At 44.9% G+C, this 20,414-nt stretch overlaps 1 protein-coding gene across 1 annotated transcript in view; it reads right to left on the bottom strand.

Annotated features, from left to right (window-relative positions):
* ANKH (ANKH inorganic pyrophosphate transport regulator) overlaps positions 1 to 20,414 on the bottom strand; it is a 130,192-nt gene that overhangs the window by 51,061 nt on the left and 58,717 nt on the right. The window contains exon 2 of the mRNA XM_045863336.3: positions 1,840 to 2,056. Within this exon, the coding sequence (XP_045719292.1) occupies positions 1,840 to 2,056 (217 nt within the window). The remainder of the gene's footprint in view (positions 1 to 1,839; positions 2,057 to 20,414) is intronic.

The following is a 20,414-nucleotide window of genomic DNA, read 5'->3' as shown; positions in this document are numbered from 1 at the left end:
GAGAACACCTACATCCTGACCACTGGCCTAAATTAAGGTTTGGTCATGGCAAACCCCATGCCCTGCAATTTAAAAAAGTGGTGTCTCACAGATGTGCCCATAACAAAAGTAGTGTTGTCACAGTTTAGCTAAAATGAGACACTTACTGGCGGCTGCCCAACAAAGACCAGGAACTAAAAGCTGGAAATACTCCCAAGGCTCCTGCAGTTTCGATATCGAGAGCCAGGCTCTGGTGTACACAGAGCAGACACGAACTTTTGGGTTGGTGGATCTTCTAGACTCGAAAGTCTCAGTCCAAAAGAATTCCAAGAGTCTACTCAAAACAACTGCTACATCGATCTGGGACGTAGAACTGTTCTTGATTCACACGTAAGATTTTATAATTCTCTTTTAAAAAGGAAAATTTTAGATCTAACTTGAAAAACGATGCTGATTTTTTATCTTGATGACCACATGTTTCTTATGCCGGTTTCCGTAACACAGGACGCTCAGCTTTTCTCTTCCGTGATTACTGACGCCTAGTAATTAGCTATTAGTCCCAAAGCCTTATGCAACTATGACTAAAATAGGGAACGTTAGGCTTATTTAAGAAATCCAAATAAACTGGTAGCAAAAGGGAACTAATTTACCCATTGTGACACAAATTATCTAGACCTACTCATTTCACGTCTGGAATTTTCCCCAAGGCATATACCAGATCAAATCCAGGTGTAGGACGTTTCTTCAAAGCACATGCACAAGTTAGTATTCAGGGCATGAGTTGAAGGAAGAAGAGCATCTCCTCTCAACCCCAGGCCCTGAAGCTCTGAGCCCAAGTTAAACGACCAATATCAACACTTTGGCTCAAAATCTGGCCTGTGACTAGCATCTTCTTACGGTTTCACACTGTTCTCAGCACAGAAGTCTGCGCTACATTCAAGAGGAAAACTAAAAGGGTCTCACCCCATTTCCTTTTAGATTCACGGTCGTGCAAGTAACCATTAGCTGCCATCTGAATACACCCTGAATGGTTTGGGTTAATTTTCTGACTCCTTTATTTAACCACTGACATTCATGGAGCTCATGCAGCCAGTGCCGTTTTGAAGGTACACGATAGATTTATGGGGTGTTATTCACGGGTTTTATGCAACTGGGCTCAACAGATGTGCCGCTCAATTTTTATGCCCGGTAAGCTGAGCTGTTTTAAAGCCAAGGAGCCCCGAAGTCAGGCTCTTAGGGTTTTATCGCCACCCAGAAGGCAGTAGAAGCAGGACTGAGGCTCCTAAGCAAGTCCTTTTCCAAGGTCTTGGTGCAACTCTCTGCGGGTCACTGTATGTATGATATAGCTTCCTTATTTTTGCATGGAAAGAATGTTATGCCACGGTATTTAGTCTCATCTTTGAATAAAATAGCCTTGTGAGCCCCTAAAATAAGTTAATTTCAATACATAAAACCACCTGTTTCATTTATTTAACACATAAAACAACCATTTGTTCTCACTGCTGACAGGCATCAATCCTAAATAACCACCATTCTGTTTTTATTTTTAAGATTGAGTCTGTGTCGTAATGCGTGTCTCTAGGAAGCCTGGGCCAAGTGGCCGACCTTACTGAAATCACTTCCTCTCCGACACAGGGCTTGGGAGTCAAAGAATGAAAGCTAGGACTTCCCAGGGAAAACACATGTTCCTTTCTTGCGCTAGGAGCACAAACGCCATTCCTTTCATCCCTTGAGATTTTCATGATAAATGTTTTAATAATTACTGGAGAAGTCACTTACTGCAATAAATGCATTCGAGTGGCCGGAAAAGAACAAGAAACGCCCCCAGCGAGCGCCTTGCGCGAGGGTCAGCAGCCTTACCTATCAGGGTGTGGAAGACAGCGGCAATGGCGCCGGCCACCACCATGCACAGGACGGCTTTGGTCCTGTCTCGCTTGCTGTTCACGAACACCAGGCCCACATTTTTAAAGTCACTCATGGGACCCGTGAAGAACTTCATTAGGGAGTACGCCAGCCCGTAGCTGGCTAGCATTTCCACCGCGTCCTCCTTGACAGCAGCAATGCCCCGGTTCAAGGCCTGTGGGGGGAGAAAGACAGCCCACAAACAGCATTAGAAATGTCGTTGCAGGGCGGCTGGGTGGCTCAGTCGGTTAGGCGACTGCCTTCGGCTCAGGTCATGATCCTGGAGTCCTGGGATCGAGTCCCCATCGGGCTCCCTGCTCAGCGGGAAGCCTGCTTCTCCCTCTCCCACTCCCCCCCTCATGTACTCTCTCTCATTCTCGCTCTCTCAAATAAATAAATAAATCTTTAAAAAAAAAAAAAAAAAAAGAAATGTCGTTGCATCCCCGGGGATGCACACTTCCAAAATAAAAACTCAGCGGACAGGTTTCTATAGAGACGCTGGGCAGCTTTTAGGGTAAAGCTCACCATAACTTGATAAAGGTTATTAGTTTTCATTTTCATCCGTATTAGCTTTGGTTCGAGATATCTTCTCGTAGGGGAGATACCTGCCCGTTGGGGTTAAAGTAATAGAGGGAAAACCCAACAAGCGTTTTATGCTAATACCAGAAAATGATTCTAGGAAGTTTTGGTTAAAAGCTTAACATGTTAAATTTTATTTGTAGGCTGAATTTATGTAAGGGCAACAGGCATTCTAGAAATGAGTCAGACACCTTGTACGGAGTGGGTGATGGCTTCTCTTCTTTAAGGAAGGGGGACGTGTGCACGTGTGCGTGTGCACCCATAACCTGAAATACCATGTATGTGTTATGTAGGTACCCTTCATAGCATAGAGTGGATTCTATGCTATGAAAAGAGCATTGAAGGGGCGCCTGGGTGGCTCAGTTGTTAAGCGTCTGCCTTCGGCTCAGGTCGTGATCCCAGGGTCCTGGGATCGAGCCCCGCATCGGGCTCCCTGTTCAGTGGGAAGCCTGCTTCTCTCTCTCCCACTCCCCCTGCTTGTTTCCCTCTCTCATTGTGTCGCTCTATGTCAAATAAATAAAATCTTAAAAAAAAGAAGTACTGAAGGAATATATCATACAACTGACAGATGCTATTTACCCAATTCTTACTGTATTTTAACTTGAAATGTACTCCTGAGCTCTGTGCAAACAAGTATGAAAAGAAAACCTTTAAACCAAAAACACTGTTTTTGGATGATGCTTGCTCAAGAAGTTGTGGTCACAGAATATTCTGATCCTTTTTTCTTTTTTTTTTAGGGAGGGAGTGGGGAGAGGCAGAGGGAGAGGGTGAGAGAGAGCATCTTAAGCGGTGCTCCGACTCACAACCCGGAGATCATGACCTGAGCCGAAATCAAGAGTCAGACGCTTACCCACTGAGCCACTCAGGTGCCCCAGAATATTCTGATCGTTTTCACCATCGTCCATGAGGGACCGTCTGAGGTACCTAGGTGGCCTTGTCATGATGGCATTTCCAAACTTGCTGCTCGACAATTATACCACAGATGTGGGAATGGATGTCCAGGTGGATAGAATTAAAAAAAAAACAACAAAACGTCGCTAGGACCTCACCAGTTCTTTAGGAACAGGAAACTGATTAAGGAGAGTCGGCTTTCTATGCAGTCATAGACTTTTAGAAACAGATGTAGTGTAAGCATGGACAGTAAGTTTTGATTGCTCAGACAACTATTTCAAAGAGGCATCCACTTTCAAGAAAACTATCGTGCATAAACCCATGGCCAGCCACACGACTAGATAAAGAGCCAGACTACCTTCCTCACCACTAAGGCTCCTTTGTTTTAGAGATCTTAGTTGATTTCATAATTGGCCATTTGGGCCACTTGTCTCTTCCCCAAGAGCTTTAAATTCCTGTTCTTATGTCTTAAATTCACCAATAAAGAGTAAGGCTGTGAAACTCTGCGTTCCCACCCTTGACTCCAATAAAAGCAGAATCCCAGGCCCGTGTGTGTGTGTGTGCTCCCCGCCCCCCATCTCACTGGGGTAGCCCAGGCGTGCTGTGCAATTTCTGGGTCTAGTAAGTCATGAACCTTTCTTTTTTCAAAGTTTCCTGATGGTTGTTGCTGAAGGGCATCCAGCAATCATAGTAAGATCCACAAGGGGCAGCCCAGTAGTAACACTGATTTTGAAAGGGGGAGATGTCTGTGGAGGGCTCACTGGGGCCCATGTTAGGGCCCCAAAGCACAAAACAATACACTTTATTTTTTAGAGCCGCAAAGTGGAGCAGAATGTACAAAGTTGCTATACTCCCTCTGGCCCAGCACACATGACTTTCCCCACTATCAATATCCCATGCCAGAGTGCTACATTTTTACAGTCAATGAGCCTACAATATGCATCTTTATCACTCAAAGACCATAGTTTGCATTCACTCTTGGGTTGTACATCCTAGGGGTTTTGACAAATAACGACAATGTATCCATCATTATATAGTTGAATATTCTATGCAAAGCACAGTGAGGAAAAAAAAAAAGTATTTATAGGAAAATACCAATGTGTGAAATGGTTTTAGAAAAACCTAGAAGAAAAATATCTAATAGCTGTAGGAATTTAGTATCATTCTTCTGACAAAGTTGGTATTAGATAAGCTAGTTTTTGATAATTGTTTCCAATTATATGTCTAATCATCTTTTCCTTTTTTTCCAATAATACTTAAAAATTCCCAAAAGAACCTTCTTATTACCCTTTGTGGAGCATGCCTCCCATGATGCCTTCCTTAGAAAAAATTTTCCTTCTAGCAAATACATCTAATCTATTTGATCTGATCTGATCTAATACTTTAACACCCTAAAGCAAAATAAAAACCAAGAAGCTTCTTGATCATAAATCCTGTGTTCAATAGGCACATCTAGTCAGAGTGTCCCGTCATGTGTCAAAACCTATCACTGGATAATCTTCCAGATTAATTTTTTTGGACCTTATGCAGTGGATGCTGTTGGGTGTCCCACCCAGACCCTTTACTGGGTGGGAGCTGGCCACAGTGGCTCACAGCTGCCTCCTCCTTAGGGACAATTGTCCCCAGCCAGTTGGGGTTGGTTAAGCCACACCTGACCCCCAGGATGCACACAGCCAATGGCTGGCTGACACAGGGGTATAGAAGATCAGCTCCCCGCCTCAGTGTCGGGGAGTACAATGCATACTCCAGGGCTCCCTGTGGGATCAAGTGGGAGCTATTCTCCAGTGGAGACCACCTCCTTACTTAACTTCTCCCCACCACCCAACTCTCCCCTCTCCCTGCATCAAATCCCCTGCATAAGAATTCCCCAACACAGGCTCTGCTTCCAGAGACCCCAACTTAGGACAACTTCTAATTATGTTTCTCTCAGACATTGAGATCGGCGTATGGCTTGGCCTTTTTCCTCCCTGTCCTTCCCCAACATCTATGACCACAGATTGTTTAGTTTTTCATTGCCAAAACATTTGTTGAAATTTAAGTGATCGATATTATTTAGCATAGGTTGAAAAAGCATACAGGAGGGCACCTAATGATGCAGGATTAGACTATTTACATGTCTTGTTGACAAAACATTATTCTTGGCTAAAAAGACGTACGCCTTGGCTGGGGCACCCACTTCCTATTTCCACCAACAGGTCCTTGATGGGAGTCCTAAAGGCAGGGCTCAGGCAAGTGAGAGGCAGGGGGAGCGCAGGGAATGAGGCTCTGTCAGCAAGACTGAGCGTGAACACTCCACTTAGCTCAACAATTATGGTAATTTGAGGAAGTACACAGGGTTTAGAGCCACGCTGACTTGAGCTGGATGTGTCTCTATCACTTAACTACTGAGTGGTGTTGGCCAAGGTCCTCATTCTCGCTGAAATGACCGGGCTGATCTTAGGTTGGATGCAAGTAGAGTACATGGAACCAGGGAGTGACTGGCCTGGAGGGGGCACTTAAAAGCAAGGATTTGTGTCTATTTTGTTTACCACTCTTATACCGGCCACCTCACCACATCAAAAACACTCAAATATTTGTTGTTGTTGTTTTTTTAAGATTTCATTTATTTATTTGTCAGAGAGAGACAGAGAGAGACAGAGAGAGAGCATGAGCAGGGGGAGTAGGAGAGGGAGAGGGAGAAGTAGATGCCCCCCAACCCCTGAGCAGGGAGCCCGATGTGGGACTCGATCCCAGGACCCTGGGATCATGACCTGAGCTGAAGGCAGATGCTTAACGACTGAGCCACCCAGGCGTCCCTACACTCAAATATTTGTTGAATGAATGAAGTATTTTCTACTACGAACTTCATGCCCATATTAATTTTTATGAATTTTAAAAATCGCATTTTGATTCTAAGATGTTATTACTTGTCAGATATACCACTGATTTAACGTTTTTAATGACCACATTAAATGTACACTGTGGATGAAAAACATTCTAATTTCAAGAAACATTAAAAGGCAAGGAAAGAAGAGCTTTACAGTTGAGGGCATGTGCTATATTATTAGCCTTTTTATTACTCTCATTTATAGCAAGTATTTCCCTCAATTTGTCCACTTTATAATTTCCTGATTTTCTTTTGATCCCACAAATAATAAGTTATATGTAGTCCATCAATCATCTCGTGGAGTTTCTTCCCATACTTTTTTGGACTTGGCCGTTCTCACCCCATCCACAGGTAAGGTAATTTTCTTCTAGTTGATGGTTTCATTTGCACACTTAACTTTTAAGTCCTAGAATTTATGCCGTGAGATATGGTTCAAAATTCATTTCCTAAAGAAATAACTTATTTCTTCAAAACTGATTTGAATAAAACACCAACTGCCCATTATTTGTGATGCTTTCTTTCCAGTAATTCATCCTTCCAGATCCTTCTATCACCTGTTTGCTTCATCTGTCTGTCTCAACTTGCTTCCCTGTTCCTCTTCACAGCATGTTCATTACCTGACATTATATCGACTATTGACTTTTTATTTGTCTTACTATCTTCTCCATTTGAATGTAAGCTCTAGGGCAAACAGAACTTCGTCTGGTTCATGATACGTCCCCAGATGTGCAAAGTGAGGGGATCAAATACTGGTAACTTTGTGAAAGAATGAAGTACCATGTTCACAACCAGTATAAACACTGTGATAGGTACTGAAGAAATGGAATATGCCAATGAACCGGGACTCCTTGGAGGAGCTTATTCAGATGGACTAGATGAGGTAACCCCTCCAAGGATGTGACAATTGAGGTTACAGTGGAGCTGAGGCCCCAAAATCAAGAATGAGCCTGTTAGATGAAGAGTTGGCAGAGGGCCGAAGGCTACCGGAGGGCTTGGTAAGGCCAAGCAGGGGCCAGGAAGAGCGGTGGGGGTGGGGGCATAAAGTGAGTTTGGAAAAGTAGGCAATGCTGAGATGGTTCCAGGTCATGGTGAGTAGTATGTGTCTTGTTCTAAGAGCAGTGGGAAGCCATTCAAGGGTCTGAGCAGAGGTGGGGCTCATGCTGGCTGTGGCAATGAGGGTGGCCTGGCCAGGGAAGGGCAGAAGCACAGTCAAGAGTTTGTGGTAGGGCGCCTGGGTGGCTCAGTTGGTTAAGCAACTGCCTTCGGCTCAGGTCATGATCCTGGAGTCCCCGGATGGAGTCCCACATCGGGCTCCCTGCTCGGCAGGGAGTCTGCTTCTCCCTCTGACCCTCCCCCCCTCTCATGCTCTCTCTTAAATAAATAAATAAAATCTTAAAAAAAAAAAAAAAAAGAGTTTGTGGTAATCCCGGTAAGAGAGGTGATGGCTCGCACCAGGATGGAAGGGTGGAGATGGGGAGAACTCGATTGATTTGAGAGCTTTCTGGAGATAAACCGATACAGTGATGGACCACCTGGTGGGCCTGAGGACAAGGGAGAAATCAAAGCTGACTGTTGAGTTTTTTAGGTTTGAGCCACTGGTCAAATAGTGCAGCTGTTTCCTGAGCTGAAGAGACTGGGAGAGGGAGGAAGGTTTGGGGAGAAAAAGCAAGCGCTCCATCTGGGTGTCTCCATTGGGTCTGAGATGCCCCTTCGAATTCCAAATGGAGAATCAGGTAAGATGGTTGGCTTGGTGAGTCTGGAGTCCAGGGGAGACATCTGGGAGGTGGACATACATTTGGAGGCCATCAGCATATAGGTAGTATTTAAAGGCACGAGACTGAACGAGATAATCTAGATAGGATGTAGATAGAAAGTGGTCCAAGAGTCAGCCCTGTAGCACTCTAGAAATAAATCTGAACCCATTCAGGAGGTGACAAGCTCTCTGGGTGATACAGGCCTTGTAACTATGCTGCAGTTCAGCACGAATTAGCTCGCTGGTACCGTTCTGGCTGTGGCATTCCGGAACACAGCTGCATCTCCAGCCAAAGAACTGTGGGTTCCAGGAAGGACAGCCAGGAGCCACAGTGGGGAAAGAGGACCAGCTACGGTCTTGAAATTTAGCTAGAGTAGTGCCTGAGAGGTCTTTGGAATGAAGTAGGCTTTGAGTCAGGGTTCTGTCATAACGACAGAGGTTCACCTGCTATTTAAAGGCAAGCTCCTAAACGTTGGCGAACTCTCCACAGTAAAGGCACTTTAGATTAGAGTCAGGCATAAGGCACTGTAAATACAAAGCCGCCCGCCAATCACAGCCGGGTCCTGGTCCCCGATGGCATGGCTCGGGGCCTTCCTCACACTTTAGATCAGTGTTCTCTACGCTGCGGACGCTCAGCAATGTGGAACACTGGACTTAAAACTGTAACTGGGTCCTGAAGGCATTCAGTGGGTTCTACCTGTCTTAGTCTCTCCCAGTGTCTGCCAGGTTCGTGGTGCTCTGTTGTCTGATTTTTTTCCTCCCAGAAAGTTATCAAAGCTACAGGATATTAAAAAGTAAAAAACAAAAACAAAGCAAAACAAAACAACCCGCAGGGAAATGGCTAACTAATCCCACATGTGATCTCCCTGATATGAAGAGTCTTAGATCCTTAAACCCTAAAAGAGATGAAGTCGGGCTCTAGAGACCAGAAACATCTCCATATTGCAGATGGAGATTCTCAGGCCAAGAGTCACCAACTAACCCTGATCCTGTAGTCATTTCATGGCAATGTGACCACAAGCATTCCCTGCTGGCTGGGAGGACTGTGGTCTCCCCTGGGGAGCAGGCGCAGGAGGACTGGTACACAGCCTGCCTCTCCCTCCTGGGGAGATGTGAGGCCCTCTCTGTTTCTCCCACTCTATCTCTTGAAGCTTCATGCAACTTGTCTCTCTCTTGACTTCTCTTCGGCTCCTCCTGTCTGTCCTTCCTTATCGTGCCCCCACATTTCAAGGTCACCACTTTAATTACACTCATGTCAATATCCACAACTTACTGTGTGCAAATCTCTGACCTCAGATTCATCTAATTATTTACCTATTCCCCTCTTTCTGTGTTTACAGGCTTCTACTTGGGTTCTGAGAGGGGCCGGAACCAGGTCCATGGCACGGACGGCTGGCTGCCACCCGGCTAGCCTCCACCGTCCACCCGGCTCTTCGCTGCCCCATCACCCTCCGTCTTTCCCGTTCTCTTCTCTCTGCATTTCTGTCCTGCCTCATTCCCTCGGACTCAGCAGATAACTTCACCTCTTGCTTCATCTGGAATATGGAATCCATCAGAACTGAAATTTTTGGGGGCACCTGGGTGGCTCAGTTGGTTAAATGTCCGACTCCTGATTTTGGCTCAGGTCATATCAGGGTCCTGGGATGGAGCACTGTTTTGGGCTCTGCGCTCAGCACAGAAATCTGCTTGTCCCTCTCCCTCTGCTCCCCCCCTGCCCCCACTCACACACACTCTCTCTCAAATAAATATATAAATAAAAATCTAAAAAAAGAAATAAAATTTTATTGTTGCTTCTCTCCCTAAAACAAACCTCAACAAAACACATCTGCTCAAGCCCTTCCTCACCACCTCTGTCCTGTTACAATGGAAAGGCCAGTCTGACCAGGGTGACTGTAGGGCTGTCGACCTGGGCTCTGCATTTATGTCCCTCTGACCTTGACAGGAGCCCCCATCCTCCTCTCTGGCTTGTCTGATCCTTGCTACATGACTGGCTCTTTCCCATCAACATTTACAGACGCATAGGTGTTCTCCATCTTAAAAATAAACCTTCTCGACTCCTTGTTTCTTCTAATTCCCGCCTGCTTTCTCACCTTCTTTTCATAGATAACTTCTATAAAGCGTTACCTTCTTTCATTATTTTCACGTTTGGTCTCCCCATGTACTCCTCAGCCTGTGGGAACAGTAGCTCCACACGTGCAGGAACCTCACCTGCATCCCAGGTCAACCAGTAATGGCGGGCTGAATGCACCCACTGAGCCCTGGCTTCTGCCTTCCTCCCCCCGCCCCCCCCGCCCCATGCTCTCCCTGCAAAAGCAAACGGGCACTGTTCTGTTCTCACCTTTCCGACCCCTCAGCAGATCTGACCCTGCTGGCTACTCCCTCTTTGAAATGCTTTCCCCCCTGGCTTCAGTGGCATCGAGGTTTCCAGGTTTTCTTCCTATCTCTCTCCCCTTCAGCTTTTCTCCTGGATGCTTTCTCTTTTGTGGGCTCTTAAATAGTGGTGTTCCCAGGGCTCGGTCTGGGCCATCTCCTGTTCTCACTCTCGCTCGGCGATCCCAACCCCTCCCACAAACCCCAGTTACCTTCTGTCTGCTCAGAGTTCTCTGATCCATCTCTCCAGACTTCTTAGACTTCTCTTCAGCTCCAAGCCCACACCCCTCCGCTGAATGTCCCACTGGCGCCTCACACACTACGCTTCCAAAACCGAGTTCACCATCAACGGACTACGTGGGCTCCTGCGGCCCGCCTCGTCTGGGGCTCCAGCTTGAATGCACGTACCCAGTGTTCCCACCCAGAGCTCCCCGGATGCCTTCTTTCCCTCACTCCTACAGATCTCTTGGTCCCATCCATACGTCTTCCCCGGTCACTCTTACATCTGTCCAGCTCTCTCTGGCCTCGCTGCCATGCCTTGGGTCAGGTCTCTGATGGTCTTCCTGTCCCCAAGCCAACCTCTGATCCTCCACATTGCGGTCAGATCGCAAAAATCCAAATTACTAAAAGTGCATGCAATGTGCTTCAGGGCTGCACACCATTCACAGACCATGATCTCCATAAACCATGCTCTAAGCCTGTCTGGCACATGGTTAGTCAGCAGCCAATAAATATCTGGGCAACGAGTGAACAAGTACAAAAGCCATTCATGATCTGACCTTGCCTGACGATGCCTCTTGCACTGTGTGCTTCGTGAAGCCCAAACTGACTGCAGTTGTCTGGATATACCATCCTCTCTCTCATCTAAGGGTCCTTTGCTTAAGCTTTTTTTCTCTGCACAGATTCACCTCTACCCCTGTCCCACCCATGTATCTGGTCAACGCATCATCAGTTGACCATCATATTTTCTGGAAGCCGTCCCCAGAGCCTACCCCCTGCTCTGTGCTCTGCAGCTGCTGCAAGGACCCAGGACCCCTTCGCTGCACCCAACATGGTGTACTGTGCTCGCCTGTTTACTTGACCCTGCATCTCACCAGACGACCTGAGGCAGGAATGGGTTTACTTCTGACCACTTCTCCCACATCTATTCGGCACACCTCATACGTCGTTGAAAATCAATCCATGAATAAACAAATGCGTTACTTGTACATACAGCTTGAGTATGGTCGTTCATCAACAAAACCCTCCAGCTGCAGGTTTGGGTTTCTGGGTAAATAAAGCTATTTTTGGTGGAACCTATGTATTTAAAATAAATATGCAAATCGATGGCAAGAGCACTGTACATATTCTTGTCATTCTGGTATTTTCTCAAGAGATAGGCAAGGACTTCCGTTGTCACTTCTATTATGCCTCACTGGGCACCCCGGTAGGCACTGGATGAAGGTGGGCTGCTTAACTACAGACCCACAGACATAAATAGAAAGTGACATTGGGCCACATGATTAGTCTCTTAAGTGTAAAGCTTAAGCAAAGACTTTTTTTCTGGCTCCCTTTTGTCCCATCCTGTGGATGTCAACTGGGATGGAGGACAGACCTCTCTGCGTCAAATCCTGTAACAGAAGTTGCCTGCCATGAGAAGGAACTCAGAAGGCAAAGGAGCAAAGAGCCTTCTTTGCCCTCACCCCGGAGAAGCTGAGAACACTGCGGAGGCCTGGGTGTGCCAGACACACAAGCCGGGTAGTCATCTCCAGACTGAAAGATGGGTGCTTGTAGGGGCAACAAGGCATCGAGAGAGAAGGCCACACGGTTCAAGAAGTGCCAAGGGCAGTCAGAACCTGATCTGGTAACCGACACTCATGGAGAATTGGTAAAAACATGATCATGTTGCTCATAAAGAAATAACTTTTCAAATTCTTCCACAAAAAGGTGTTGAGTTGGAAACTGGTATTATTCCCTAAAATAGCAAGAGATTAGCATATGAAATGCTGAAATTCCCTTTTTTTTTTTTTTTTTTTTACTTTTAGTAAAATGAATACTTCCTTCAGTGTCTCAGTCTGGATTAGAAAACGAATGGGACACTGGGTTTGGTAATAATTCTGTCTTGCTAGACTAATCTTTTTGATAAAAGGCTATTCCCCTGTCTACAGCTTCACTGATCCTGTAACACCTTTTATGACCTGAAGCAAACTCGCTATTGTCACAAAAGATACAGTTTAAAAATCTCTCTCAAACCCAGGGTTCTCAGAACATTTCAGTTTGTAAAAGTGTGGAGAATTCAGAAGCATACGTGTAGGCAAAGCTACCTGTGGGGAAGAGCTTCTTTCAATGTCATGGATGATCAGCACCCTTGGATTTCAATCCTCTCAACGAGTCTAGGTTCCTGGAATTTTCCACTGTTATTGTTCTGTTCGTCTGTATTTTAAAAAGTGGTTTGGGTTAAATTAGATCATTTGTCTTCCCGGTAATTTTCCAGCCATGTTTTATTTTCTCAAGGATCTATACTGCTCTAAATGAGACACCTCGCTCTGTTTAGCTGGCACTCCAGCCAAGAACTCGACACCCACACACGAGGTTGTGGTTTAAAGGGGGCAGCAGTAAAATGAAGCCTGGTCTGGCCTCGTTAGCAGTCAAAGTCATTGCTCTGTGCGGTGCCATCCATATATACTGCTTCCTGAAAACACAGAGACAACATGGGGCAAGGCCAAAATATGACACTGGCTTTTTCTGTCACTTCCCACACCTGCAGAAGAGTTTCCATAAAGACTAGAGACAAACTACCAAACAGGTACCAAGTACGGCTAACTCAGTTTCCTCCTGTTGCTTTCTTCAGGATCTCAGGGGAAATAAAAGAACATTTTACTTTTTGGCCTCTTAAATGGAAGTAAGTTAGTTCATTAAAAGATATACTTCAGTGTTGTACGACCCTCTTCAAATCATCTTGATCCTCCATTTAAACATGAAGCTTCTTCATCACGTGGCTTAACTTAACTTGGATTCAAGATGGTAGGAGGCTCAACAGGGAAGAAATGTTACTACGGATTTCTAGTGCGCTTTAAAAAATCAAAGCTTCGTGTGCCATTTAATCAATCACTTATGCCCCAACTTGACCTCACATCTTTACTACTAGTAAAATTCCCAAATTTCCTACACGTTTTTATACTTATAAAGTTTTATGGTCTCCAAATGGTGGTATTTCTCGATTAATATCTCAAGATTGTATCCATTCCACTTCAGACCTGAGTTTAAAATACTTTTATATTAAAAAAACCCACAACAACTCCATGAACAACAGCTGGAATAGAAGATGAACTCTGGGGTCTGGAAAATCTTTTTGCTAACCGTCCATACTTTCTGTCCGCCTACATACACATATTTACCGACCCTGCTCACACGCCAAGATGCTTACTCTCTCCCTGCTGGCACCCACCCCCTCTTCCTGCTTGGTGACAGACTGTTCCCTCGATTGTTCTAGCACCTTACACTTGTCTGCTGACCTCTGGGCAACTCACAAGTTCCATTCCTTTTTCTGACTCAGCTGCAACATTCAGAAGCATCATCCATTCGCTGCCTTCTGTTCCAGTCCAGTTTTAAATGCATTTATACCAACAGAATGAAATGTGAGTGTCTATTTGCATTTAGACCTTATGAAACCCAACGAACACAATAATGATGAAGAAACTACCCTAGCAGCTAAACTGACTGAGTGCTTGCTTTGTGGCAGATGCTATTCTAAGATCATTACTTCTCCCCATCGCTCTGTGAGAGAGTTACTATTATTTCGCAGCTTACTGGTGAGGAAACTGGTATGTGGAGAGGCTCAGTCACTTGTCCAGGGTGACACAGATCTGGGAGAAGAGTCCAGACAGCTTCACCTTGGGCTGTGATCCTAACCATCACTCTGTCATACCAACACCAACCCTCCTTTCCAAGTCTTTCACTTGGAATTAGAGACTGCAGTTGGTACCAAATGCTTACTTGAAACAGGATTAGCTGGTCAGATCAAAGAGAACTTTTGGATAAAGACTATTCTTATGAAAAATTCCAAAGATCCTGAAGTAAAGATTAATTTTTCAACAGTAATGTGTAGCAATGGCTACAAGTGTACATGTGGAGGATGAACGGAGTGAGGCTGAGGTCGCCATATTTATCTGGGTCACGCCAAGGAAATGAGGATAAAGGAAATGGGGCCACACGTGCCCCGCAAGAGGCCCTCCACAGCATGGCCGAGAGGACAGAGGACACCTGTGAGCACAGCACTGTGTGTGCTGGATTATGAAGCTCAGGTGCCATCTCCGTCTTCCCCAGAGTGGTAGAAATGTCAAGAGGCTCTCAACGGTGGTCTTCCAAAGACACAGACAAAGATGTTTATGGCTTCTTTTATACATAAGATAATGCATCATCCGGGTATCTTTAACCTGGTCAAAGTTTCATTCGTTTCTCAGCTGTGGGATTAATGTATTTCAGCGTAAGGTTCAGTAATGACTCACTGCTGGTATTTATAGAGTGGAATACCCCAAGTTTTGTGAAAGATTTCTAAGGTTCTGGGCTTTTGATCTGATTGTTTTTAGGAGATGAGTGAGACAGTAAAAACTGGTCATTAGCACTGGGTGTTACATGCAACTGATGAATCACTAAAGTCTACTCCTGAAACTAATAATACACTATATGTCAATTACACTAGATTTAAATAAAAAAAATTGGTCATTAAACACGCTAGTGCATCCAGCCCACGCATGTTCTATGCCAGGGCCTACACACATGTGCACATGCCCTCACACTGAGAAAGGAATCCCAACGAAACAGGCAATTAATTGTGACGAAGTGGTCCTCTGTGTTTGCTTTCTGTGTGCAAGCAGGTTTGCTATGACCTCCCCATGCTCCCACTACTATTGGTTTAAATGACTGGCCTGATCTATGGTCTTTTATGTGAAGTAATATCGTCTCACTGAGTAAACTGTTTAGAATACAGTACAGGACAGGAAAAAGGGTATCACTGTAGCAAAAGGAAATCAAGAAAGAGTCGAATGGCATCATCAATGGTAGCAAGGCTCAAAGAATTACATACTACCCTGAATTCAGTTTGCCTTTACAACTATAACCATGCTTTATACTCGGTATTTTCCATCTAATACGATAAAGTAATAAGCTATAGAATAATGTGGATAAAATAACAGTGTTTTGAAAATTTCTAAACTAAACAACAAATACATTTTTATAACTTACTACTTCATACAACTAACGCATGAGAGAGTAAATGCACATGCTGAGTTTCATTCTAAAAATCCAGATTCACTATAATTCAGGTTTTGTATCTTTGGAAATCAGAGTAGCCTGAGGAGTTGTCTTCTTCAGCCCTTTCACCTACATGGATGAGGAGGACAACAGGGACCCAGTGCAAGGAGACATCCGTGCCCTTCTCCACTTGGCCTTCAGGGTCTGGAAGGAGGCTGCAGCCGCAGATGGCCTATCTGTTGATTCATTCGGGCACCATTTATGGATCACATGAAGAACAGTCTCTTACCTACTCAGTATGTCAGTCTTGAATGTGCCTTCACGCATTCTCTTACTGGTTTTATGTCACAATTGCTTTTTTTTTTTTTTTTTTTTAATATTCTAGTTATTTATTTGAGAGAGAGAGAGCATGAGCACAAGCAGGGGAAGGGGCAGAGGGAGAAGCAGACTCCCCGCTGAGCAGGGAGCCCGATGTGGGGCTCGATCCCAGGACTCTGGGATCATGACCTGAGCCGAAGGCAGACGCTTCACCGACTGAGCCACCCAGGCGCCCCGCACAATTGGTTTTATCTAACAATGCTGCAACAACAGGGTCCGTACTGAAAATTCCCACTGTGTAGACAAGGAGATGGAGGCTCAAAGAGATTCCATGACTTGCTCGAGGTTCGTGGTGGGTATGCCGTGCTGCCCAAAGGAGAAGCTTTTGCCACCACTAGCCGGCACGCTCGCTTCAACGCCAGACTGAAGATGGTGGCGGGGTAGGGGGTGGGACACGTCTCCACCATCAGCAAAGCAGGGAAGGAGTGTGGATGGCCTTGCACAGAAATGTGTCATTACCTCACCAGAGAGTTAAGTACTGACAATAACTATCACTGAAGGAAACCATTGTGTTTATGTAATGGCTATTTGGTTTGGGGAATTGGGGAGCACTTATATAAAAGGCATGTGAGGTTGAGTTAAAACTTCCTTGAAGCCTTTCCCTTGGAAGCAGTAAGGAGCAGGCTCCTGGCATTGAGCGATGCTGCTGTAGGTGGTAGAGCACAGGCCTGCTCAGCCTCTACCCTGCAGTCTGGGCGAAGAAGCCGACAGGACACGCAGCTCCAGAAGCTTCCAGGGAGATTCCCCGTCAGTGCCCGGGAAAGGCATCTGTTAAAGCTCCCAGTCAAGGCCCTGATGATTCTGAAGGGAAAGATCTGTGAGTAATTCTGGGAGCACCCGACTCTAGAGAGGTCTGTGGGTCATACCCTGCGCTCATGCTGGTGTATTTGCCCAGCACCATGCCCTCCAGCACTCACTGGAGCCAGTCTGTGGCTCCAGGGTAAGGCATCTTCCACATGTGGTGGGCAGCTCACAGACAAAGAAAAGCTAAAGGAGCACACACACAGGATGTTCTCCCACGGCAGGAGTCAGGGAAATAAAAACAGAACCAACAAGACTACCATCAGATTTAAACAATTTAAGTGACTGATAAAAACCAGGGCTGATGAAGATGTGGCCCAAGGGGAAATCTCATGCAGTCCCCGCCGCAGTGTCCACTGCTATAATCTTGTGGCAAAGGAATATGTCAAGAGGGATTAAAATTAAAAATAGACCAACGCCTTGATCCAGCAATCCCTTTATACAAAGCTATCCAGGGGCGCCTGGGTGGCTCAGTCGGTGAAGCGTCTGCCTTTGGCTCAGGTCATGATCCCGGGGTCCTGGGATTGAGCCCAGCGTTGTCCCACTCCCTGCTCAGCGGGTGGGGAGTCTGCTTCTCCCTCTGCCCCTTCCCCTGCTTGTGCTCGTGCTCTCTCTCTCTCAAATAGAATCTTAAAAAAAAAAAAAAGGAAGCTATCCAAACAAAATAAAAGCACCAGTACGTAATGCCATGCACACAAGGTGTTCATTAAAGCATCCTTTGTAATGACCGGCAAGTGACAAATCTGCTTGTCCACCAGTATAGGAAAGGCCAAATAATTATGGTGCATGCACACACGGGAATGTCGCCCAGGAATCATAAAGCATGAAGTGGAACCCAATGTACTGAACTAGAAAGAAGCCCACATATAGTGGTAAGTAGAAGTAGATTGCACTTAAGCAATATACTTAATACTTATACTTTTTACTTATAAGTATACTTATACTTAATACTTATACTTTTTTTACTCCATTAGAAAAAATAAAAAAGAAGACCCTCAAAAATGTGTAAAGATATTTGTACAAGCAGAAAGAAGGCAGGTGAGTGACATACACCTAACTGTCAATACTGGTTATTTTAGAAGAGGTTAAGATTAAGTGGGGCAGGAAGGGGAAAACTGTTAACTTGACACACACATCTGCCTTGTTCTACTTACGACAAAGAGCATATGTTACTTTTACCATGTGAAATAAAAAAAAAGCAACTTCATCAATGCACACAAATTAATAAAATGCCAACTTCCTAGGGTGCAAAGCTGCCTGCCACCCTACGAAGCAAATGTTGATATGTTTTTGTCCTGTTCTTTGTGATCACTTGTGATGACACCTCCTAGAAGAATTCCCCTTGTTAATTTTGCTTGAAAATGCCATGATTTATGATAGGTTTTTTTTTTTTTTTTTTTTTTTTACTGTAGTTTTAAACACAAGACTGAATCCCAGAGGCTGTGTGCCGGCCAAAAGACACTTGCCAGTCTCCAAAATCTAGACCTTTGACCATGAGAAAAGAGGAATCTTCTGTTGAACTCACCCTCCTGCTGTTGCTTAAGCCCTCCCTGACCTCCTTCTTTTTTTGACTTGAGCACCTAAACCGTGATTTGTTTAAGAACAGGTAAAACAACAATTACGACCCACTAGAGCAAAAGGCATTTAACCCAGGCTGCAGAGTCAGACCAAGAAAAAGGCTTCTTGGAGTCCTATAAATGCTGGGCTCTCAGTGCTCTGCTGGGAAGAGCCCAACCTGAATGTCCTCACTGTGCTCTCTCTTAATCCCCGTCGAAATGCCATCTCTGCCCATCCTCGGCGACCCAGGACTTCCTTCCTCCGGAACCCTCTGTAACCAGTCTCAGCCACACGATGGCTCCTGGCACAGGGTTATCTTCACCGTCTACTTATTCACAGAACTATTTCATTCATTCATTCAAATACATTCAGTGAGCTGGTGTATTTGCCCAGCACCATGCTCTTTACTGCTCAGTGTACATGACCCGGCACGCAGACAGACCGTGAAGCATTTATGGTCACCGTGTCCTGCACACTGACCAGGAAAGAGCAGGCTGCCCGGCAACCAGGCCACACTCACTAGAGGTATCTGAATCTGTCAATATCCCTCAAAAACCTTAGATCTGGTAGATGAATAGTTCACTCACTGACTAACTGTAGTAAGGATTAGGGCACTTTTTAAAAAAGATTTTATTTGTTTGAGAGAGAGAGAGAGAGAGAGCGCGCGCAAGCAGGGGGAGCGCCAGGGAGAGGGGGAAGCAGGCTCCCCGCGGAGCAGGACTATGACTGGAACAACTGTGAAGACCTCGGTACCTCAGCGCAGTCGTCTGAGTCCTACAGAGGGAGAAAGGACCCCTAATTGATCAAAATGAGCCAAAAAGGGGGCTTTAGAGCAAAAGTGTTTTGGACTGTGCCATAAACAGCTGTGTAAAAAGAAATAAAAACACATAGCTTGGACTCTGGGTGTAACTCCATCAACCTCACTGGCATCATACAGAACGGCATTTTTGTAAGAATTTAAGAATTGTTCCAACGTCAATGTTAGAACTGTTTTACCACTCTTGAGCTTTGTTATGGCTTACATGCATTTTTAAGAAAGCAGATTTAATATTTTCACAACACATTAAACCTCTAGGTAAACCACTCTCAACTTACGTGGTGCTTCCACAGCGGCAGTGATGAAATTAGACTAAGCCCGTTTTCCAGAAATTTTTTGAGGTGTTCAGTGTTTGGGCTTGATCACCTCTCCTTAACGCTAAGGAATAAACCAAAGTAAATATTTCTTCCTATTTTACTGAGAGCAAAAGGACCTCTCTCAAGGTGATTTGTCAAGTTTTAAATGGCAAAGTATGGATTTTAAAAATTGTGCTTCGAGGATAAAAACAATGGCTTTGAATAGTCATAGATTTGCTCATTGTGGAAAATGAATTACTCTGTCCATATATTTTAATCTGCTTTAAAGTAAGCTTTATGATGCCTTTTGATTGCTCAATATAGAACATGATATTTCCTCACAAGTTAAAATGTACTAAGATTTTCCCCGTTGGTCTTTCTAAAAGACCATTTCCACAGAAGAGGAAAAATGTTTCTTAAAATTACTTTCTTTTATGTGAACATGAGCATACATTGCATAGATAAAATATGACATAAACTATGATATCACCTACTTTCTAATCCTCACAAACAAATGGGACTTACGACTAATCCCCCATGACTACTACATGTTTTCTTGGCTGATGCAAAAATGGAAGAATTAAGAGAAAAACACTGATCAGGGAAAAACAGGAAGTCCCAACTTTGCAAAACACTCAATCCACCTTCTATGCAAACCACAAAGAGATTAGACAAACTAAGTATTTGTTGACATTGGCTGCAAATTTGGAAAAGGAATAGAGTCTTAAAATATATCTGGAATGAGACTCGAATCCTACCTATTTCACTGGTTCTTTTCTTTTCCTTTCCTTTTTTTTTTTTTTTTAAAGATTTTATTTATTTATTTGAGAGAGAGAGAATGAGAGACAGAGAGCATGAGAGGGAGGAGGGTCAGAGGGAGAAGCAGACTCCCTGCCGAGCAGGGAGCCCGATGCGGGACTCGATCCAGGGACTCCAGGATCATGACCTGAGCCGAAGGCAGTTGCCCAACCAACTGAGCCACCCAGGCGCCCC

The sequence above is a fragment of the Mirounga angustirostris genome, unplaced genomic scaffold (genome assembly GCF_029215605.1).
Source record: "Mirounga angustirostris isolate CCGP_5_RB_7025 unplaced genomic scaffold, mMirAng1.0.hap1 SCAF_7, whole genome shotgun sequence".
Lineage (NCBI taxonomy): Eukaryota > Metazoa > Chordata > Mammalia > Carnivora > Phocidae > Mirounga > Mirounga angustirostris.
The sequence above is the reverse complement of the archived record's forward strand: the minus strand, read 5'-3'. Positions and strand labels throughout refer to the sequence as shown.